At 36.5% G+C, this 24486-nt stretch overlaps 1 protein-coding gene across 2 annotated transcripts; it reads left to right on the top strand.

Moving 5' to 3' along the window:
* Positions 1-791: 791 nt before the first annotated feature.
* Positions 792-24486, top strand: LOC146455488 (uncharacterized). Of its 2 annotated transcripts, XM_085094122.1 has the most exons (23): positions 792-997; positions 1105-1152; positions 4726-4764; positions 5575-6483; positions 6942-6993; positions 7874-7963; positions 8958-9046; positions 9358-9431; positions 11851-11990; positions 12775-12841; positions 13242-13363; positions 13519-13573; positions 14316-14369; positions 14705-14798; positions 15244-15317; positions 15638-15715; positions 16430-16492; positions 16582-16644; positions 17860-17931; positions 19036-19130; positions 19882-20000; positions 20258-20331; positions 21027-24486. In XM_085094122.1, the coding sequence occupies exons 1-23, from the start codon at positions 913-915 to the stop codon at positions 21096-21098; spliced, it is 2628 nt and encodes an 875-aa protein (XP_084950248.1). In that variant the 5' UTR covers positions 792-912; the 3' UTR covers positions 21099-24486. The 2 variants fall into 2 exon arrangements, with proteins under 2 accessions (XP_084950248.1, XP_084950249.1); XM_085094123.1 differs by lacking the exon at positions 7874-7963 and having other exon boundaries at positions 793-997.

Genomic DNA, 24486 nt, shown 5'->3' with positions numbered 1-24486 from the left:
CTGTCGATGTTGACACCGACTACCCGTTGTATAATGTAAATATTGCTCGTGTTCCACCACGCGCGCGCACGCACATGCGAGTTGAGTGCGCGCGCGTTTTTGCTACGCAAGAAGCTGTGTTTATTCAAGATACCGGTTGATTTACAGATAAAAATTGGTTGAATTTGCCATATTGTCATAAAAAGGAAAATCCCGGTGGTTTTTTAAGGATTAATACTTTTAAAGAGAAGGCTTTTCATGGGCGTACGTGTTGAATTGAATCAAATATTTCGGGCAGATATCTTTCCATCTTGGCTTGGGTGCGTGGGTCGAAATCACCAAAGCCGCTCAAAAAAATATCACCAAATATCGTGTGGTGGAAAGAAAGCTTTTAATAGAAAACTAAAAATACTTTATTTTTATTATTGGGAAAGAAAATATGAACGATATAGTTCTCTTTACGATTTATTTAAATCTGCATATTGGTCTTGATAAAAAGTGTAATTTTCGTTTTTCCTTATTTTGCCGAATTTTAATTTTACCGGTAAGCTTTTGTTTTCAAAGACACTTGCGTGTGCGAAAGAAATTGTCAAGCTTCATCCTGTGGGAAATTACTCTCTAAAGAAGAAGAAAAAATTAAATTGACAGAGAAGGAAATTTTACGTAGGCGTTTGAGAAATACAGTTTTATTTGCGTCAGTTTGTCAAAATGTACAGATGGTCGAGGGAAAACAAGATTTGCTGTGTTCTCATTGGTTCGTGGAACAATCGATGATCGACAACTTCCGACAACAAATAAACATCCGGGGATTTGACCCTACTTGCTGTTGTTGATGGCTGATCGAAGATGGCCGTGGTGAATTTTATGTCGGTGATGTGTTCCATATTTTGACCGCCGAAACTCTTCCTCCTCATCAAAATCTCATGGAATCCCATGGATTCGAAAAACCTGAAGTACATCTTTCTCTTGCTGGTTTTAATTCTTGACTTTGGGTATCTTAGAGATTCGCCAGTGGCCGGTAAGAGAAGTGTGTTCTGTTCTCATGCTGATCAAGGATTCGAGGGCGCTCGATCTTCAGGCATGAAGAATCGACTTATTTATGTTGTTTCCTTTTTGAATCTTTAGGTTGTCGCTTTTCGAGGGATTGTGACGTTGGCGAATACTGTGATGCTTGTAAGTAGAAATTCGTTTAATAGTTAAAGTACAATGGAGTTCTTCGCGCCCTGGTCTTTGATTTTCGATCGCGCTCTCTTGATCCAATCTGTTTGACTATTCTGCGGTTACCGACTGGATTTTTAAACCTGTGTGCCACTTTAATGTTTTCCTTTGCCTGTAAATTGTTAAAATCGGCCTTGGTAGTGACGGTTTGGTAAGAAAGCTTGTACAAAGCGTCTTTGAGAGGAATCGAACGCAACTTTAGCGTCTTAGTTTTGTTTGATTTTGATTAATTTCGTTCTGACTGGATGGGGATGAATAGGTCTCCCGCCTAAGGGCAAAGAAAAGCTTTTTCGTTGTCTTTCAGTGTTTATATGTAAAACAACATAGCTACCGTTCTAGTGAAATTTCATTTAATTTTACTGTGTTAGATTTCCTTTTTTTCCCTGTTGAATAGCGCGCGAAATAACTTCGTTGTAATACCCTTGGGAACCCAATCGACAGTCGATTAGAAAGAAATACATTTGCATAAATGTTTCGGAAGCGCAATTTGTACAGAACTTCCTTGAATAACTTTGTAAAAAATGCGCTTTTCGTCACCCCAAAAAGGCACTTCTGTTTTTTCCTGATGAGATTATCGCTCCGTTTATTTACATACTGTACAAAAAACAGAAAATTGTACAGCGTTTTTTAGATGTTCTCTTGTCGATCGAACTCTTTCAAGCGGTAAGCTTATTTTAATGTTCTGTCTTGATGTAAATTTTATTCGAGATTTTTCTGATACGTGTATGCATTGTATGTGCCTACGAAGCTAAAATTCAGTTTTCTTCCGGGTTAGTTTTTTGTATCAGTTTTTGTCAATAATTCCCAGCATTTATGTGACTCTTTGTTCCCTAGAAACCGTTTATAAGCTTTCAGAATTTGGCTCAGTATTATATTTGTACACGTTTATTGAGATTTACGGATTAATAAGAGAAGAGTAACCTAGAAATTTGTTCGACTTTGTCTGTGACGTTTTAAAACAGGTGATGTAATGTGCCTCCCTTTCTGTATTTTGCTTATGATTCTGTGGTTGTTTCAAGCCTATCTTGTATGAATCATTTTGTGTCAAATTCTTGTATTTCCTTTTCCATGATGAAAGTGTGGGCAAGCCATAATATACCACAGTCTCTTTACTGGTGGCTGGTCGATGTAATGTATTAAATTATACCATCGACTGTCTAGATCTATTCCCAGAGAGGATACATGACAGAGATATTTAGAATCGCTTTGACGGCAAATGGCCTAAACATGAGATTCACATTTTTGGGCATAAATGAGTACATAGATGAGAATAGTGTTATTCAATGCTGCACAGAGCTACTCAGTTTTACTGAGAACTGAAAACAGCAAGCGGCAAATGTAGGATAAACAAGGTCACATGGTCATTTTGATTGTTTGCCGTAAATATAATTTGAAGTATAATCTCTCTGTTATTCAATTAAGGGGGTTGTTCAAGATTCATTTATTCATTTGGGGGGTAATTTAAAATATTTGCTCACAGGCAAAAGTGATTATTTGAGTGGGTTTTTTATTCAAGGAACACATCATTTGAAGAAATATGATTTGACAAAAACCAGCAAATGATGTGAGGAGATTCACAAATAAAGCCACTGTCTTCTAGCATTGATTTTTCATTTTGATTCATGGAAATGTTTCACACTGGCAATAAATATGACTAAATATGAGAATTAATAAATTGTTTAACCTGATGTTACCATCTAGAGCTCAGTAGTTTCTGAAGCCGTTCTTAGCTGAAATTGTTTGTGGTATATGACACACAGGGAAATAAAAAGTCAATCCAAAAGTAAATTTAAATCAAACTGGCTGTTGTGTTGTATTTTTGTGTCGTTTCAGCCCACAACAATGTCCTTATGGACCCTGTATATCTTCTGTATCTCTTCTTTTTTGACATACGTTCTGTTTTAGCAGATTTCAGTGATATTCTGCAATACTTTAAGTTAAATATTGACCATTGGCAACCTCCATTGCGTGGCTGGTCGGCCGGTGGCTTGGATTTGAACCATGGATTTGGGACTGACTTTTTTCTTTCTTGTTTGTTGTTGTTTCCTTAAGTACTACATTTGTCCAGACTGAAGGAAAAAAAATGATGGAATTTTTATAAACTAGTAAACCTCTATCCGTATGGTTTCAGAAAAATCGAGAGCCATGTGACAATTAAGAGTAGAATAATGAATAAAAATATAATACAAAGAAATATGAAACGAATAAAGCAAGAGCAAGGATGATTATCATTGTTTTAAAACCAAGTTTTGGTTTATTACAGTGAGAAAATTTTTTTGCAATATTAGTGGTATCAGTAGTTTAGAGACATCAAAAGGTTTAAAAGAATTGGGTGAAATTATAGCTCTGAAGTGGTTTGAAGGCTGTATCTCACATGCTTGAGCCTAGAGATATTTTGGACCAAATACTTATTTACTGGTAATTCATCAATAAAGTCAGTTTTTTCGGAACTTCAACGACAGAACAAAAAGTATGTCGTGATTTGGATTAGAAAAGTACGGGTACTAGGATTGTTATTGGCTGAAGATAAACTAGACTGGACTGTCAAATGATAATTTACAGTCCATTTTCAGATGTTCTCACAGATAGCTAACACTTTTCTCCTGGATTCTGCATTCCAATTCAATGGCTTATCTGCTAGTTTTAACAGCGGCAGTGATTATTGCATAGAACACAGGGTGTTGTTTTATTTTATCTAAAAACTCGCAAGAAAATCTTGGAGATTGCAGTGAAGCCAAACAAGCTTACCTTAGTGAATCCTTTTTTAATCTTGGTTAGTTTGGTAGCACAGATTGAAGACATGGTACAAATCTGGCACAGACAAAATTTGCAAACTCCTGTGAATAAGTATGATATAGCTTGTGACTGATAATAGTAATAAGCAAGTAAAACTTAACGATAAAAAACGTACGATGTTTCAGGGTCGTCATGACACCATTTTCAAGTTCAAAATGATTAAAATAAACTGTTAGAAATAGTTACATAATGTCACGCAAATAGTTTGGAAATGTCGTCTGTTTTTATCGTTAATTTTTATTTGCTTGTGTATAACAAAACCTTTACTTACAATAATAGAGCAGTTTCCAATTGAGTGTCGTAAAACCAAAACCAAGGTAATTACTCTGGCCAATCGCAACAGATGTAAACAACAGAATGAGCCAATCAGAATTTGAAACAAATACATGTAACTGGTGGCAAGCGCGGGAAAAACGCGTGAGGCCAAACGCGATTGGTTTTGGTTTGGATTCCTATTGGTTGAGAAAGTGGCGCGAGTTTTGTTAACCAATCACAGAGCGTAGCATTGCAAAACCAAAGGCAAACGCAAAATTACTTTCGACACTCAATTGAAAACTGCTCTAATGATGTTAGCATATGTACATTTAGACTGCATAATAATAATAATAATAATAGTAATAATAATAATAATAATAATAATAATAATAATAATAATGATAATAATAATAATAATAATAATAATAAATCTGTGATTTGTTGTAACATCAATATTACACCTGATTCCACCTACAGATACTCTGTTATGTAGGAGGAACATTATTGGTCAGTCAGGTGAGTACTGTACTATAAAGGCTCTCATCATGGTGTACAAAGGAGTTCTCCATTTTGAGTGTGTGTTTGTGTGTTTTAACTGTCCTTTATAGTATTTCAGCTCTGTAGAAGCTCTTTAAGAGCTGCTCGTGTCATCGGCCATGAGTGTTTCAGTTGCTATTGTTTTTAGTAAGGGTGGGCTAATATCAATATGAAATATTCTCTGTCGTCAATGCTGTGGTCCAGGGATGCTTACCATTTACGCAAACCACCCGGATGAAAATTTTCGGCATAAATACGAAATGATTTAGCTTGTCTTAACAAAAGATGGACAGAAGATGGACAACATGCAACATGAGCTGTAAATCCCAAAAGGAGTGATAAAAATGCATCACTTTGACCAGAATCCCATAATTTCAGAAGTACTCCAAATGGAATGATGGGTACCATTTGATTTTCCAACTGAAATTTCTGGGTTTTCCATGTAAATGGTAAGCACCCCAGGTTTGCACATAGTCTTGAATTCTTTAAAAAGGTTGGAAATTTGCAAAGTAGCATTCCAGACCTAGAAAAAGTGTGAAAGAAAAGTTAAAGTCTGGAGAAAATGGAAAAAAAGTCTGTAGGTGATAGATGTACTTTGCAGTCAGCAACAATGCCCTAACTCCCATGAGTCTCCTCTAGCTCAATGGTAGAACATCGGAAGTAGTAATCGGAAGGTCATCAGTAGCTTTGACTCCTGTTAGTAGAACCCAGACTTTCTTTTTCAGAGTTTGCCTGTGTCACTGACTAAAAAATACATCTCTCATTTATTTGATGTCCTTCTTATTGCAGATTATCCATCTTACCACAGAGAAGTGAAACAAATTGGTGCTAACGATTACTATCTCAATCAGAATGAGTACCAGCGAGGATTTGACAACAGAGATAACATCAGGCAAGAGGATTCCGATTGGTTCATACGTGAAAATGACAATGACCACACTGAAGAAGATCAGAATTTAGAACCGTATTTGCCAGTTGAAGGTGTTGGCCAAGATAAAAGAGTCCATGATGGTGGGCCATTACCACCAATTAACCCTGAGAACTGGGGCCAAATTAATGCAAAGCATGGACTTAAGGAGAATTCACGTTCACGTCTAGGGAAAACATCTACCAGGAATTATAAAAAATTAAAATCCAAGCAACATATACGACAAGGAGAGGTTTCTAGTAATCGTGCTGCAGATAGTGCACATGATCAACAGGATTCCTCGGAAAATTACAATTATAATGAATATGACAATTCAAGACAATTTAGTGACTCTGAGAGTAATGATGTAGACTTGTCTTCAAAGAAGAGTGAGATCCTCAGTTCTGAAGGGGTTTCCACTGACAGTGAAAAGAGACTTCCACCAGTGCCTTTATCTCGCGAGTTTGCACCAGACTCTAGAGATAACTCTGGTCTCCAAGACAACCACATGCAAACTGAAAAGCAAGCTTCGAGAGCAGAGGCTTCTGACACCAAAGCTAGAGAAGGAAAAGTCATGGTGAAAGGAAAAGTCAAGCAGGTGAACGCTGATATAGACCAGGGACCGAATCCGGAGAAGACGTACAAACGCGTGGAGGACTTCTTCCAGAGCCAACGTGAGAGCTCCATCGTGGAAGTTCCCAATGCGGTGAAGAAGGAGGAAGCTTCCAAGTTGTACAAAGACAACTTCATCCCAGTGAAGGATGCCAGAGATGAAGTCAGTAAGGAACAAGGTAAGAATTGTAATGAATGACTAGCTTGTGATTTCTCTTGGCAGCTTTAATGCATTTTCAAGTGGAAAGGTTTGGAAAGTAAAGAACCTTATCTAATAGAGGATTTTGATCCTGATAAACCATCTAACAATTAACATCCAAGAAATGTTAAACAGTTGGAAGAAGTAGGGGGAGAATTGAAGTGTGGATCACTGATTTGATTGTATTTGAAAACTCGTGTCATTGAAACCTAAGATACATCTACAACTATATATAGTGGAACCTTACCTTATGGACACCTCTATAATACAAACGCTTATTCCGGTCCCTTTGGTGTCCCCTTTGCTTGCTGTCTGTTGGAACAGCACAATCTAATCCTGAGTGAAAGGGCTAGGCATAATTAGCCGCATTCTAGTCAGTAATGATAATACAAGTGTGGTTACTTTTGTTGATGCAACAAACTTTCTTTTTACATTCAGCCGATTCTGATGGTCTCAAAGAAGGCAACATCAAGCTGTCTTTAAACAAAAAGTAAGTTTGTCACTACGGGGAAAGTTGAGCTTTGAATATTTTGAAGATACAAAAGTAAACTATCAAATGAAAATAATGGAAAGCTTCAGGAAGACAACTTTCTTCAAGTTTGGGTTGGGAACCTTGGAATCCCTTTGTTTTGTGGAGGAAAATAATGCAAAGCAAAATTGACTTACTGATGTGCAGTTGGTCAAGTTATGTAATATAGTCTCTTTAAAAGTTAGTCCAAAATATTATCACTGAAGGTCACTAGATGATTAAAGCAATGGTAAATTGTAAACAAGATCAACCAAAAGATCTGAGAGCTTTCTGAACATCAAATTTGTTTACCTAAGTGTTGTTTATAATAAAAGACTAGTAAGTTATTTACCACAAACATGTCAACGGCCAACAAAGATTGAATGCATGTAACAACATAACACTTACATTCTTTTAATAATGTCTTCTCTATTCAGTGTGGTTAAACATGAATTTAAAAGACTCAGAGGTAGATAAATAAGCAAATATTATTTTCGGGGATACTTAATATCTGTTATTGCTTGACCCTGAAATAGTTTTCACTTTGATTGGCCAAACAATGCAACAACAATAACAACAACAAAAGAATTAATATGAATATTGTGGGCACGTGTTTAAGTATTGTGATTGATTGGCTCTGGAACAACACATTGTCGTCACTGATGACCTACTTCATGCATACCTTGATAAGCGAGCAAGATCAAATCATGCAGGCTTGTGGTGTGTTTGTCACTCGTGCGATTTGTGCCCCACAAGATTCATTCCATGGCCAGTAATAACCATTTAATGCTCATGCTTTTCTGATTCGCACAGTAGTACATTTATGCATACATGTTCATTGGTGCACTCTAAATTTACACAGTGTAACTCCAATCCAAGCCAAAATAGTTGCAGCCGCGCTTCAGAATGCACTTTGGAACAACGCACCATCCCCCATGTTTAAAGTGACAAAGTAAGCTAACTTATTCGATGCTAAGTTTTAATCTCCCAGCAGTTAAAAAAAAAGACAATTCCTAACATTTCTCTTTACTTTTCTATAACAAAGTCAAGTTGTGTAGCATGCAATTCTGGTACTGAGTGTAGTGTTACATTAAGCCTGGTCTGTTGCAAGACTATTCATTAGAAAGTGAGCTTTGTTGGCATGTGAGTGAAAGTTCATCAAATTAACTTTACTTAACTTGGCGAAGGAAGAAACTAACAGCTACTACATAAAGCTTCTTTTGTTGAGGTTATAAATTATAAATACGAAGCTATAAGAACCAGTCATGGAGGGTTTGCTGGAAAAAGGATGCATGTACAGTAATATTGAAGGTCTTGATTTGGCATTAGAACCCAAATGTCTTCAAATATTCTCTGATTTGGCACACAGGCTGGTTGTTATGTCAGGAACTTAGTTCTGTATTCAGTGAGTGAGCTTATGACTTTAGCCTAAAAATGAATCAACTAATCAGAAGCAATACATGTGTGAATTCTTTTCTTCTCTCTTTAAAGCAAACGAAAAGAAAATCAACCACACTTCAGGTCTTCTTTTGTTTTTGTTTCTTAAGTTTTCAGCAAAAATCATAAGGTAATTTTGACTCATTGAATTGAGGCGTCAAGGTCAAAAGATAACTACAGAACTGTATTTTAAAATTATGTGATAATCCTCTGGAGGCCAAAGTAGAGAGTGTTTAGAGAAATGTGGATTCTGAGACCAAACTGTCACCTTTGCCTTTTTGCAGTTAAGCCCTTCAGTTTTTTATACTGACTGTCAAAAGTATTAAAATGGAATTGACTTGTGTGAAATTGTTAGAATATTATACAATTGCGTGAAGTGTTCTTAAAGCTAATAAACTACTACATGTAACTGTTAAATACTTCTGTACATGAATGCTAAATGGAAAGTTGGGGCACTTTCTGTAGTTGTTTTTTTTTACTGCGTGTTCTCACTGCGTTTTTTTCAACAGAGTCCATGATGGCAAAGTCAAGCTAAAGATGGCGCAAACAAAATACACCCTTGAAGAACCTGGGGATGTTGCTAAAAGGATTGAAAAAGGTAATTTGGGTAAAACAAAGTTAGCTGTTTGGAATTGGAGGTTTTAATAGGCCATTTCTGAGTTGCTTTGAACCTCATTAAGAAAGAAATAATTCTAATTTTCACACCAAAAGCTTTGCACTTAGCCCTACTTTCATAGTGAGGTTCAAAGCAGCTGTTTTATACTAGAAATTTCACTTTTTTGCACTGTTTGGGATAAATTGACATACTCATAGTCAATCAATTGCAAAAATTATTGTTTGTAAGTTATTGGTCTTGAAATTTTTAGGATGAGAGCCATTTTTGATGTGAGCAAAATAATGTCTTTGCAGAGCCAAGTGTGAAGGATGATGTGGTAAGGAACAGTGGTTTGGAGATCAAGGCAGTTGATTATGAAGATTCCACTGTGAGTTACTACAGATCTTACATTGAGCCTAGTTGTCACTACCATATATAACTCTTTTAATTATGTTAAAAATACTCAAAGAAGTTGAAAGACTGAGAAGAAAGTCTTTGGGCAAATCTTGGTGACATCCAGCCTCGTCTGTGGTCATAATTTAAACATGGTAATATACACTGTAGTGGTATATAAGAGGAGGTTCTGAATAGCATTTCCTGGCAAAATTCAATGCTAAGACATTCCTAAAATACACAAGAAAAACTTTTAAAAAACTGATGACGTTTCAACGTTACTTCACGTCCTTATCAAGTCAAAAGTAGGAAAGGGAGGTGGAAGTATGTGGATAATAAAACAATAGAAACGTTTTTCATGCCCCTGTGGGTACAATTCCCAAAAGTGAAATGAACTAAATAGAAAATATAATAACAAGAGTGTTAGGTAAAAAGTTTAGCACAAATCAATAAGTGTCAGAAATGATAAGTTAAGTTAAGTTACAGTGAGTATAATTTTTTTTCACCATTTTGAGCAACAACCGAAAGATGGGTGTTAAACTGAACTTAAATAGAAAAAACGTTTTGCTTCCGTGCCAAGTTTTCTACATATACAAAACATAATTTGAATGTTTGCCCTGCTACGACCTTATATAGAAGCAATCATTAATTATGCAAGTTCCATTCATCAACATCTGCATGGATTAATTAGGAATTCAGCTGAAGGCTTTCATCTTTGAAAATAGTTAATTATGCATTATAAGAAAGGTTTTCATTGAATGAAACCTTCTGCCAATTCCAGATGAAATCTTACACTTGTAATATGAAGTTTATGTGAGTACTTCTGTGTTTTGCCCTAATCCTTTGAATTTAATTCAGTAATTTATTGAAGAAAGGAAACATAATCTTCATTTTGTTTAATCCTATTTTTAGTCACAGCTTATGATAAAGTAGTATTGTCATCCTTTTCACAATCATTATTTGTTTGATCAAAACCTCTATACTTCCTGACTTGTATATTGTTTGATTCTCTTCAATTTTTTTTTTCTGAAAGGAAACTTTTGTTGTAAATATCATCCTGATAGATTATTTTGAAATTTCAGTTTCAGATTGTCCTTGTTATGGCTTTTGAAATTTGTTACAACTTAAAGATTTTGAAGATTGTATTGTGTAAACCAAAACTTTGATTTTGTATTCACTGATTTCATGCTAATTTTAATTTCAGCTTATGTTTGAACTACATTTGAATCTTTCTTTTCAAATATATGAGGTTTAAGTATATATTTTGTACATGATATCAACACATTTCTATGAAAACAAAATTATACATAGGCAAATGTACTACATGTATCTTTTTTTTTTTTTTTTTTTTTTTTTTTTTTTTTTTCAAAATTAAATTTGCTTATATTTCTGCCAGATATTCTAGGTGAGGTTTAGTTTTCAATTTTCACTGAAACCATCTTTTACTGAAAGAAAGCACTTCATCCAAATCTCTTGGATCTTAGAAGGTTTCTAATTTTCTGAGGAATGTTCTTTCATGCAGAAGCAGCATTTTTTTTTTTCATTATACACAAGATTTTGCTCTGTACAGAAACCAAAATCTTGAATCAATATTTCTTTTATCCCAAACTTTTTTTTCAGCTACAATGTGCATTTGTATGTATTTTTAGTTGTATTTTCTCTGTTAAAAGAAGTTGAAGCTGATTTGTCTAAATTGTGTGGCACTTCCCTCTTTTTCTGTCAAGCAAATTCTAAGCTTTCACCATTCAAATGAACATTATGGATGTCTGGTCTTGAAGCATTGTATTACTACATTAAATGGGGTGGCTCTTGAACCTTTTATGGGGGAGGGGAGGGAGGGGGTTTAAACTGTTACATTAAAACCATAAATTATATCCATCTCAATATAAAGCCGCCAGTAAGTGCAGTCTTTTAGATGTTTATCTGGCTAAGTTTGTGGTGTGATTCTAATATTTCAACTTGAGGGACTTACGGCTGTAGGTGGCCACTCAAATATTAAAATGTCTATTGTAAGAATGATGTGCTACACCTTAGGTGTAAGGTTTGAGACTGGGTAAAGTCGTAAAGAGTTGTCAATCAAATATAACAGATAAAAAGTAACCTGACTGTCATTTTATTGAAATGTGATGGATGATGCTAAGTTTGCAGATCGGAGAACCTTGAATGCCAAGTTTAACTTAACAAGGGAAAATGAAGGACAAATGTTATTACTTGCATAAAAAGTTATTTATAAGTCGTTCTGTCCATGTCTGTTTGTATCCATTTTTTTGTGTTTGAATTCTCATTCAGTCGCTACAATTGTGAAATGTGACTTATCAAAGCCAAATAAAAATTTATTGAAGTGTTCATCTTTTTTTTTTTCAGATTCTCACTGTAACTTTCATTAACAGTGATGATTTTTTTTGTACTTATAGAACAAAAATGTGAAAACCAAACATCCTAAAAGATCAGTGGAAACTCAGCAGCCCAAGTATTTCCTGATAACTGTTATCGTTGTTGGTTGTGTGACGGGAGTTGTCTTGACAGCAGTAGCAATTTACCTCCTCATGAGAAGGTAGGAGTTTTTATTCTTTTCTGTTTTAGGGTGCTATCAATTGACCCTATCCTGGAATAGGGGTACAAACAATGATGACAAGAAATCCATCATAAGAGGTTTTTGGAGTTACTGGTCGGAGTACAAAATCACTCTTAAATTATCATGTCTCAGTGAACGTTTGCAGAAATGTCTCCCCAAATTTACTTTAAAAAAGAAATCAAGTGGCTATTCCACTTATTCTTATTCCAGAATATAGTTGATCGAATGCGACCTTAATTGAAGGGCAAGCTGAGAGCTTAACCGTGTCACATCCAGTTTTATCCATATGTAGTGTACTTTTTTGTTCACGCAGAAGTTCCTGAATTTTTTCATGTTCTCTTCACTGTTGTTGTTGTTGTTGTTTTTTTGTGCTCCAAATCAAAGTGTCTGTTGTTTCACTTCTTTCTTTGCTTTTCCTTCGCTTACTCAATATTTTGGCCTTGCTTTTTCCAAAAAACTAAGCATAAACCAGTGGGGAAAAAAAGAGCATGCAAAACTTCAGACAATTTTGAGCAAAACAAAAAACTGGCCTAAAATTCAACATAAGACAGTTTCGCTTATAGCTTTAGGACCATCAATAATATTATTACTGTGCAATATTTGTGGTTTAGGGCTCGACGTTTCAGAGTCATCTTGACTCCATTATCAAGAGAAAAAATCAGTTTATGAATGCGGATATTTAAATAGGCTAGAGCAAATCCCTTTTGATTAATATTTGTGGTTGACCGCAATTTGTACTGTATCTGTATTTTCTTTTTTGTAGACATAACGAATCAAAGGCCTTTAAGCCGGTCACCCTGCCTGGCCAAGAAGCAGCCGCAGACTACCAGGTAAATTGAGTGAGAATATGAAGTTTTATCTTACTACTGTTAGTTGCATCTGAGCCGATAAACTACGTGCCCGTGCTAGGGCCCTTTGTCTGGTCTCTGAAAGGGACGTTCAGAACCCTTGGTACCCAAGGAGCAGCCGTGTTCTCATTTGTCAGTTTAGCGCCTGCCATTTTGTTTACTGTATCACAGGGAAGCATGAGGGGAAAAGCATGGGAACTGATAAAGTCTTCTTCAGACCAGTGCCCGTGCCGAGTAACGGTGTCCAAGTACTTCCCTTGGAGGAAGTGCCCGTGCCAGGGCAGGGTGCTCAGATTTTTGCTCAGACACTGACAAAAAGCTATTTTCAGACAAGTGCCAGGGGAGGCAGTTTTAACATTGTTTTTTGCTAAATTTTTCTTAGGAGCTGTGTCGTCAACTGCGTGCCACCCAAGGATGGGACAGTGCACCTGTAAAAACCACACCCCTGCAGCATGAAGAAAAGGAGAAGGGACTGGGCTCTGGACGTGCTCCCAAGTACTCATGGTATGGCAAAGTAACACTATATTCACTGTATTCAGCCATTTTATACAAACAAGACCCCTTCTTAAACCCAAATAATGTGTGTTGCTTGTGAGAGATTCTACTGTAGCAAAGTGAACAAGTTGAAACTGCATCATTTCTTTTTGATTCTACTTCAGGAGTGAGGAGCCCGTGGTCCCCAATATGGACATTTCTACTGGGCATGTGGTTTTGGTATGTATTGTATATTGGTTGGCCTGTGAACAAATGTTTTCTGTTTTTCTTCTTGCTTAAAAAGGAAAGTCTGTGCTTCTGTGCTATGGCATTTCTATTCTTGTCCTAAGTGTCACAAGTTTCTTCAGGATTCTGACATAACAAAAAGAAAAAAAACTGCAAAACAAAAGAAACTGCACCATAACACAGTGCTGTGTACTTGTTTATTACCGTGTATGATCTTTTTATGTTAGAGTGCTTAAATACTGAACATTAGCCCTAGTAAAGAATGGGAGACTGCACAAGGCAAAGAAAAAAATCTCTGAGGCGTCATTGCTTGGTCAGTAGAGCAACGGTTGATCAAATCCGGAGTTCGATTTGCAGGTTTGATCCTGATAAGGCCAAAGATTTTCCTTTGCCTCGTGTTGTCTCCCTTTTCCTTACTTGGGCTAACGTTTAGAAGGAAGTTCATGGGTTCACCTATGCATTCTAACATAAACTGCAGAGTTTAATTATGTGATCCATCATTTGTGTCATTAACGTGCTAGTGGCACAACATTCATGTGATCATTATAGATAGGGAATTCCCTCACTGTTATAAATTTAAGCTGTTTTGTAGTGTAAATAAGCCAACCTTTGCAAGTATGCAGGCTAAATTTTATTGATAATAATTATTTATAGTATTCATGTATTTTGCTCAGTGGCATTGATGGTACAGTATATCACATATTTATAAACTGAAAACTACATTCTTGTTCTTCAGTCCTATATGGAGGATCACCTCAACAACAAGGATCGGCTGAACAAAGAATGGGAGGCAAGTCCTTATTAATGTTTTACTCTTGAATACTTTTTATGCAGTATTCAATCTCAAGTTTTACAATGTTGAATTAGGAGAAAAATTCCAACTCTCCCTGCTCTTTGGCTGCCAACTTTTCATGAACTCTTCTGACTGCTGTGTACTCTAAACAAATGTGAATCCCCTTGGCAATATTTGGTGACAATCCATGTAATTTCAAGCAATTATTCAATGGTTCTTTGGGGCAGGCGAGAGAGGTGTCCTCAACTCTCTTTTTCAGTTCTCTGATTTCTGGGGGGAAAAGTTCATCTGACTATATTTTATTAACATATAATTTTATTTAATTTTTCTAGGCTCTGAAAACTTACGAGGCTGAACCTAATAGCAGAGAAGTCGGAAAGCTTGAGAAGAATGCTCGCAAGAACCGTTATAGTGATGTGCTGCCATGTAAGTACCATCATTTGCGTCAAAGGAAAGATTTCTTTAAAGCTTAGCCAAGTTACAAAAGGATGATCTCATTTGGTAACAAACATGTCCCCCCAGGAAAAAAGGAAAGAAAACTGAGTGATACTTCACTTAAAAGTAGTGACAACGGTATCAGTGACCACTGGGTCACCAGAGTCCTTTAATTTTTAAATGACCCCCCCCCCCCACCCCCACCCCCTCACTTTGAAACAGATTTTCAGATGCTCCTCCCCCCTCCCCATCCCCCTTTAAAGTCTACCAGCCTTCTATGTGTCATAAAAAAAGGGTCCCTTAGGTCAACTCACTTATTTAATTTTCAATCCACAAGCATTTCTGAAGATTTGTGCCCCTAATGAGCCTCTGAAGAGTTTACCCCAACTTACAACCCTCTGTGCTTCCCAATTGACCTGCTGTCATCATTTTGTAGATGACCATAACAGAGTTCTGTTGAAGGAGACTGCCAGTGCCACTGGAACAGATTACATCAATGCCAGCTACATTGTGAGTCAATTGTGCACCAACTTTCACAATTTAAGCAGTTTGGGCTTCTGATGTGTAATGTGTATTAGACAGACTTGTTTTTCTTTTTCATATTGGCTTCATGTTTGACAAAATCATTTGTGTTTGGGTGAGGATTAGAGTTAGGGGACACTTTTTGATGTTTATCATGGAGAACATGCATCTCATTAAGAGTCTGCTTTTCTGGACATTTCTCAGGCGAAGCTTTGAAGTCTTAGAAATAAAAATGTTCTTCTAACTGTTCATAAAAAAAATAATAAAAATTTTGTGGTTACTCACATTGATTGTTGGTCTTTCCACAGTTGGACCATGATCCAAAGAATCCTTCCTATATAGCGACACAAGGACCTCTGGCTCATACTGTGTCAGACTTCTGGCAGGTAAGGACATTATGTTGCATGGTTCACATCACTGAATAGTAAGCAGAAATTTCCCATCAGAAATCTCCTTTCAGTGGAACCTTAGCATGTGGGAGAATGTGATGACAAATTAGAGAAAATGGGTTTAATTTTGCAGGAAAGAAGGGAGGGTCAACTTTTGGGGAAGAGATGGGTGGGTCGATTTGGACCATTTGGTTAGATCTCAGGAGGTTACAATTTCTGCGGCAACTATTAATACTACCAAATGTTTATATATAGTCTGCTAGGGATTTTAGTGATGTCTAGCCTCCTTTAAGAAGGTATGGATGGCTTTTTTAAGTCTTGGAATATGCTGAATCATAAGGGAACTGATCATAACAAGTTTGTTCAAAGAGGACCCACCTTGTCCGGGGTAGGGAGTCGAAGACACCACCTATCTTATGAACTGTACAGAAAAAATTTTATTGGCTTTAAAATCTTAGTTGACACAGAAATGTTCAGCTAGCAAGGGTCAGCATTGCCAGATAAACAAGAGAAGTGCGGTTTGAATCTCATTGTCATTTTTGACTGCTGGATAGGGGTGGCTGTGCAATAAAGACACCATCTTTTGAGGTTTTGAGGGGGTTGCATGTAGGGGTCACCATCTATTTTGTGGTATGATGGGCTCTGTTCGAGTATAGTACATGTAGTTTTGACCACTTCCCTAACTAACCCTCTTGTTTTGTTTCTTTCCAGATGGTGTGGGAACAAGGTGTTGTTGTGATGGTTAACTTGACAAAGCTTTCTGATCTTGGACTGGTGGGTATTGCATAGCAAAGAGAATATCAAAATCTGATTGATTATATAGTGGTTATGTAATGTTAAGATCAAGTTGTTTTCGTTTATAGCCCCAGTGCCACCGATACTGGCCTGAGGAACAGCAGCCAATTGTCACATATCGCATTTATGAGGTAAGCAAAATATTTAATTAAAAAGATTTGTCTCTTCTGATAAACTTCCTTCCATAATCCTTAATAAAAGTGTTACCTTTTATTAGTTTTTACAGCAAGTGTTGTAATAATTACGCGGGATGCCCTTAGGGGGCATACCGTGTCTAAAAACGGGTCGATTTCTTTTTTTTCTTTTTTTTTTTTTCTTCCTCGTAGCTACAAATCGGTACATTAATTTATTCATTAAACTCTCCCCTCTCCTACTCGGGATGTATTGTTCTTATTGTCTTCAACAACAGCAGGCCAATCAAAATCCATTCTTGTCGCTTATATCGCGAGGGAGGGGACCCACTCACCCTTACCTGTGTGACGTCAATGCATCATTTGATATATTTATTAAAGACGGATTAAGTCGCGCCATATTGTTTTAACATGTTCTGGACTCAAGTGTGCCGTTTTCAAAGGGAAATTTCACCATTTTGAAGCGGTAAATCGAAAGAATAACTTCTAAGAAGCACCCGACACGTAAAACGGTGGAAATTGGTGAGTTCTTAGTGAAGGAATCGTGCTTTGTTTGACAGTCTTAGGCCACGACGCGAGACAGAAAAGAGGTCATTGAGAACCTTACGTTATCGTAATGGAATTTGACAAATTTCCGCTGATAGTCTGAGTCGCGTAACACACGGAAAACAACGTAACGCGATCGTCGTGACTCAAACTATTCCATTAGCAAGGATAGTTTTATCAATCGGCGAAGCATACAGTTGGAATAAATGAATCAGCCCCAGCATCACGCGTAATGCCAGTATAGCAGGCATCTTGTTATTATTTAGTTACAATTTTATTTAGTATGATATTTGTAATTTCTTCTTCCCCCACCTCATTTAGCTAGCTATATGCGAGTGGAAGTATTTTTGTATAAATTTATTTGCTTGTGATTCTTGTTGTTGTTGTTGTAGTTGGTATATTATCAATTTTAAGCTCAATCACAAAATGAGAAAATGCATTGTTATAGATGTCAGAAGCATGTACCAAAGAAAAGGTTTGAGTCCCAACAGTTCATCAAGAGACTTTCTAACGAGCTATGTCATTCACTGTATTCACATATAACAAGTGTTCTGCGTGCTTGTAGGATCAGCAATTTTTCCTTTCATTGTACCATTTGTTTCTTTAGTTATTAAAATAAGTCCGTTTTTTCTTTCAGTGTATTAATTTCTTGTAAACATTAATTTTTAGGTTCATCTTGTGTCAGAGCATATATGGTGTGAAGATTACTTAGTCAGGAGCTTTTACTTGAAGAATCTACAGGTAGGATCGACGTAGGCCATGTTTATACACCTTTATATCTAGGTTTGTTAGCTTTCTGTACGTTGCTCCTTTTTGATAAAAATGCTGTTTTGCAATTCAATAATTATTAACGTTTACAAATTAATTACAGTCAATCCACGTCACGCGTGACTAGTATTTCCAAGAATGGAGTGAGCATTCAAATTTCTCGTTGTAATGTCTGACATGTGAATGGAATGTTGAACATTTCTCTGAAGATATTTCCGAGAAAGAGGCATTAACAGAAACAAAAAAGATCAAAAATACTTATTCTTGAAGTACTTAATGCTGTGTTGTAAAGAAAAATTCATAGCTTTATACCATTGATAAACTAGCCAAGGGAAATTTTTACAGGAACTCTGAAATCTTGATGGCAATGTTCAAAACTGACATGTAAATTTCAAAACTCCGTTAAAATTTCAAAAATACCAGTTATGCACAAGTGAAGTGACTCGACTGTAATTTACTTAGTCTACTGGTAGTTACCTGAAATCTGTGTCTTTCATACTTTTTCCATGTTTGTTTGCATGCCCAACCTAAACATATAAAATATCTTTTCTGTTGATTGGCTGCCTGGCATTTTTAACTCTAAGGTTATTTCAGGTAGCCAGTATCTCTATTATTATTTTGTGTGTTACATTGTTAATCCTTTTTGTAGACTCTGGTAAGTAAAGTTTGTTGTTGTTGTTGTCGTTTCCAGGGACACATAATCCATCAGGACAAAATAGTGCAGACATTTTGCAAATTTGTTTCATAGAAGAGATAACACAAAATGATATTATTATTTTGTAATGTGTCTTGTTGTGTATCTTGTTATTCATCCAGCATACTGAGAGATGGGTAAAAGAGAGATTATACGTCTGGACAAATTAATATCCTCTGCATGTCAAATTGTGTTTCCCACGCTTTTCTCTTTATAACTACCCACGTAATCGGACTTACTGACATGGAGTCATCAAAACGTCAGTCAACATTAGTATCGCTTGTTTATATTTTAAATTGTTTATTGAAAACCTCGGTCATTACAATGTTTGTTTTGTCCTCTCTTTTTCCTGATTTTCGCTATGAATTTTCCTTTTTTTATAGACAAGTGAAACAAGAACAGTTACCCAATTCCACTTCCTTTCTTGGCCGGACCTTAATGTGCCCTCAACTCCCAAACCTCTTCTGGAATTCAGACGGTAAGAACCTGCTCGACCAAAGCTGTCTGAAAAACAACACCACATAACCACAACTTACACAACTGTTCAGAGTTAACAGAATCTACCATGATTCTACAAGAAATTTGTGTTACAACTTAATTTTGTGATATTTTTGAAAGAGTGATATTTTCAAAACCATATTGTGCTACATTTGTTAAATCCTGCTTACCTAGCACTAAGACCCGTCCAACCCTTGGCGATCGTGCATTCCATAGTTTCGTGTTCTTAGTTGCTCTTAACATAATTCTATTTTAACAATGTTGTGAAGCGCAACTGAATATATCTATATAGAGGTTTGCACTATATAAATGTAGATTATTATTATTGATTATCTTGCTTTTAATTCAGCTTATCAGCAACGTTGTTGTAGTGTTATTCTCAAGGAAAGGGTGATAAATTTCCTTAAATAGATGTTTCACCACACTAATAGTGGAAGTGTTTTTTTGACATAGTCTTGTCCAGTTATTTGGGAGATTAATCCCATAAATTTTGCATCACTTTGGGGCAATGACATTTAGCTGTTAGTATTTTTTTAGTGTCAGTTAGTGATATTTCACAATTGTAAATAATAATCCTGAGAAAAATCTAATGCTTAAGAATATTTTTATGTTAACCCTGGGCTTAGTAGAACCTGCTTGTCATTTCTGAACCTGTGACAGCTGTAGTTTTTAATTTTGAATAAGTGGACTTCTAGAACTTTTATTTTAAACTGAATAATTTGCTCCCGCAGAAAAGTGAATAAATGCTTTCGGGGCCGATCCTCCCCTGTTGTCGTGCACTGTAGCGGAGGAGTTGGGAGGACTGGAACCTACATACTGATTGATATGGTGCTGAACAAAATGATGAGAGGTAAGCATTCAGTTTGTACTCAGTCAGTGGTAAATGGTTCTTACATTACACAATGGCTGCTGCATGTGGGTGGCAGAGGGATGAGAAGAGACCAAGTTCAGTTCTTTGTGCCAAAATAGTTTTTACCTGTGGATGTGCGAAGTGGATAAGATGGGTGGTGAGAGTGGGAATTGTCTGTAAGGGGTGGTTGACGTAGTAATATATTAATATACTGACATGATATTGATGCCATTTTCTGTGTTTGTCTTGACTGACAGGTGCTAAAGAAATTGACATTGCCGCTACAGTGGAGCATTTGCGTGACCAGCGACCATCAATGGTTAAAACCAAGGTAAGTAATTGACACCTTTTTAATGCACGTTCTCTATTGCAGCGCTTGAGAAATGGGTTACTTACAGAAACAGACTTTAGGTTTAAAATGTGACAACATTTTGTTCTAGTGGTAAAGATACAAATCCATTTAACTGCTCCTCCTGTCCCCTCCTGAGAAAGGTGGTCATAATGTGCATCTCCTTTTATTACCTTTTAATGCAGTTAAAATGACACTACTGTCGGAAGGGATGTCTTTAGACAATTAGCACTGTTGGTGTCCAGTTGGGAGTAGTGATGCTCAAAGTTGCTTTTTGCTTCAGAAAGGGTTGCTGTTTGGATAGCCTGTGGCATATATGCCATCAGTGTGTCTCTTTATGTTTCCTCTACTGACTTACCACAGGAAAACCAAGTGAAAAAAGTATAATTTTAGCATATATAACACTTGGCAAGTTTTTTTTTGCTGGTTTCTAAGATTACTTTAGGGTCTTTTAAAGGGATGTTTGGGAAAATTCAGGCAGAGCATGACTCTACAGAAAGACCTGAATATGGTGACTTGTGGCTAGCCTCGCTTACCTACTAGCCTTGGATGTGCTATTTCCATCCTACTAGGGGGCTGCTAATGACAACAGCAGTCCTTCTACAAAGGACCCAACCTTCATTCAGTTGATAGAGTTTATTTGGTAACTGACTGACTCAAACCTTTTACCATTTTAGGCTCAGTTCGAGTTCGCTCTAACAGCAGTGGCAGAAGAAGTGAATGCCATCCTTCAAGCCCTCGCCAAATAACCACTCAAAACCCACAGAAAGTATTACTTCAACTAAACTATAATAATTATCATTATCTGGATATTTTGATTTGCTTTCTTGGTCTTCTTAACACATTGCACTGATCAATGTTAAGCCTATAGCATGGAAGGGGAGTGGGTGAAACCAGCCAATGTTAGTTATTTGATCTGTTGTGTTATCCTCACCTTGGAGCATTTGACTGTTCAATTTAAGACCAATGTAGGTCCAATGTATACTTGAAAGGGAATGAGATCATCCAATTTAATAAAATAATCTTCAAAAGTCAATTGTCCTCATCTTCCCTGCCCCCCCCCCCCCCCCCCCGCCCACCTCCTCTTCTTCCCTAGGTGTAACATTGATAAGTGCATTAGGGCTGATTATTAAACAAAATTCAAACAACTTCTGACAAAGCTGTGCTCTTAACAGAGCCACACTGTTATTCACGTTTGTTCAGTCATGTTTAGACACTGTCTTAAAGTCTGCAGCTTGTCAAAGTCCCGGTAATTCAGTTCAGGTCCACTTAAAGGTAGCGTATAGGATCCTCATATTAACCTTGGTTTAGCATTGGATGAAGGAAAACTTCAGATCCATAATGAGCTTTGTAGCACCTGTCGCAGCTGAATACCTTGGGTAGGTCCTTGATGGTTTGAGTGATTTTGACTGGTGTAGGTTCAGGTGTGTAGCTCACTGGAATATGCAACTTAAAACCTACAGCCCTGACAACGCAGACTTAACCCTTTAAGCCCCAATGGTGATCACCTTTAAATTTCTCCTCATCATCGCAGTGTATTACAATGCTTTTAGGTCATGAGAATTAATCAAATGATCACCAAATATGAATTGGCGTGGTATTTAAACAAGTTCTTTCAATAAGTTGTCAATGAAATGTATGAAGACCAGTAAGGAGAATTTGTATAACGATACTGGGGCTTAAAGGGGTAAATAATCAGCCCTATGGTGGATACTGTTTAAGGTGTTGCTTTATGTTGTTATTAATAGTAGTGGAAACTACGCAGGAGAGAAGTTTGGTCAAGGTTTTTTGAATTAAATTCGTTTATATTATATACAATTTTTATGAAAATGGTTAAGAAAGATTTTATTTTGTAAACATTGTGTTCATATTAAAAGAAAGCATTTTCTTTTAGATCCATTAGCAGAGTAAGAAAACTTTGCAAGAAGCTCAGTATTAGCTGTGGTTTATGTTTGCACACATTTGCGTGACACCCAAGCCAAAAATATGGTCACACAAATGTCACGCAATAAAAGATGCAGATGTTCTTTGCTCTTGGATTTCTCGTTTTACTGTCGTAATTTGTAATAAGAGACAGATTACAAGTGTGTAGATTTGGTTGTAGATAGTATTTAGGTTATCATTCAGCATAGGATCTTTTACAATTTACTCAAACTGAATATCAAATTTTGAGTTGAATTAAGTTATATCAACTTACTATCAGTTCTCAGAGAGAGAGAGTGTCTGCATTTGTAATTACATGTGCAAAGTTTTATTTATCTGTGAATAGTTTTGTTATAGTTTGAAAATGTTATTTTTATTGATCCATCGTATATAGAGATCACATAAAATATCAGCGACCTCAAACTATGAGCAACTAGAAAATGTGGCCAGTTTCCAATTCTACTACGTAACAATACTGATCAACTTTGTTGATGTAGTTTAATAATGTTTAGCCCACTTAGTCGTCAATATTGCACAAGGTGCACAAAACTGGGTGTGCTTAATTTGGAGCAGATTTCTAGTCGCTTATTTCTTTGGGTTGAAGTAAATATTTTGCGCTAGTTCGTTTCTCAAAACACCTGAAGAGGTTTGGGCTCAAAAAAACTTTTTTTTTTTTCAATTCCGTTGTCCATCGATTGGTGGAGTAGCTAACCCTATGTTGTAAAGTTTTCAACGTTTTACCTCTCCACTTTTCTGTTATGATTGAACGTTGTTTAAACTAGGTTTTCGGGCTCGAATTGTTTCCATGAGTTTTGAGAACTGAACATCAAGTCCTGGTTGTCCGAAGAAGGATTAGTATCAAAATTATCTCATGATTATTTTTCGAACAACCAGCTCCTTGATATATTAACGTACTGACCAAACTGATAATCTTTTATGTCACCACTAACAAAAAAAATTATGTTATCACATCCTTGCTCTCCGATGGTGGCTTTACCATAAGGAGGTCACAATATTGTCATTCAAGAAATGTTATCAGAAAATATCAATTCAAGAATTCAAATCACCACAATTCCCGTAACGTTGTAGAAAAATTTAATCACAAATAACAATTATTTTTTATTTATATTTTTGGAAACGTTTAGTTTGACTCAAGTCAGTCACAGGAAGGTATTTCCTTCAGTCTTTCTTTTCCAAACATTGATGTGATTCAAACTTTTTCTTAATGTGTTGACGAATTGAGACCGAGATTGGTAAAGAGAAACATCATTAATGATCACACGTGTTAAATTAATGAGGAGAATTTTGAATCTGAACTGGTTGGAACTGAAAGAGCTGAATGAAAAACTTGACTTGGTGTTATTAATAATGGCGTAAATTAAGTTAAAGAGCAGATTTAGGGCTTGAATGAAGTTGTTTTGTAATAGAACGGTTTTCTACCTGGTGCAAAATTCGTGTCTCTCCGATTACTGGAGATGCGACTAGCCAATCAGAATTTGAATAAAGAGCATGCGTTTGACCAGTCCTGGCGCTATGCCAAGCGCGGGAAAACCCCCATTGGGGAAGCAACTATTGGTTTATGTAACGCTTCTGATTGGTCGAACGAAACAGGATGTTTGTTTTGATTGGTGGAGTATGTTGTTCGGGTTTATACCAACCGCGAGCTTGGCAAATAAAACCAGTTGAAAACCGTTCTAATTGCTAGTGTGGAATCAATGTGATCTAATCGTGAAAGTAAATGGAATTGTTGGTAGAATGAGATGAAATTAAGTTGGGAATGTTGAAGCCGAAGGCTTTCAGGCTCAAATACTACCTAAGTCAATTTATTTAATAAGGGATTATTAAGAACTGTGGTTTTTAAATATTCCACTTAAACGTAAATACTGCACTGTCACGAAGACATTTGCCGTGGTCCTCTTTAAACCGTGAATTTCTTTTAACTCGTGTTCACTGTGTACTCGACAGTCGTGTTGTATGCGGCTTATAAAATTGAAAAGGAAAATTGTAAATTCTGATGTTAAAGGGAAAAATCAGTGAAAATATGTACTTTGATATTTTGTGCGATTTTGACTCAAAATGACCACGGCAAACTCACCGGAATTTTCCGTTAACGGTAGTCGGCGCCTCGTTGCCTCGTATTCATGGGTTTCATAATCACCTGACAGGCATTTATCTCCACGAAATGAGAATAAAATTCTATTTAACGGCAAATGA

This window comes from Pavona decussata, unplaced genomic scaffold, assembly GCF_977016875.1.
Source record: "Pavona decussata unplaced genomic scaffold, jaPavDecu1.1 SCAFFOLD_273, whole genome shotgun sequence".
NCBI classification, from domain to species: domain Eukaryota; kingdom Metazoa; phylum Cnidaria; class Anthozoa; order Scleractinia; family Agariciidae; genus Pavona; species Pavona decussata.
This window is presented reverse-complemented; position numbering and strand designations above follow the sequence as displayed.

Bases quoted from the DNA above. Each gene is read 5' to 3' on its own strand.
- LOC146455488 (XM_085094122.1), top strand. From the start codon at position 913: ATGGATTCGAAAAACCTGAAGTACATCTTTCTCTTGCTGGTTTTAATT. The intron at 6,484-6,941 runs GTAAGAATTGTA...TTTTACATTCAG, and splicing joins TGAAGTCAGTAAGGAACAAG to CCGATTCTGATGGTCTCAAA. The intron at 19,131-19,881 runs GTAAGAACCTGC...TTGCTCCCGCAG, and splicing joins CCTCTTCTGGAATTCAGACG to AAAAGTGAATAAATGCTTTC.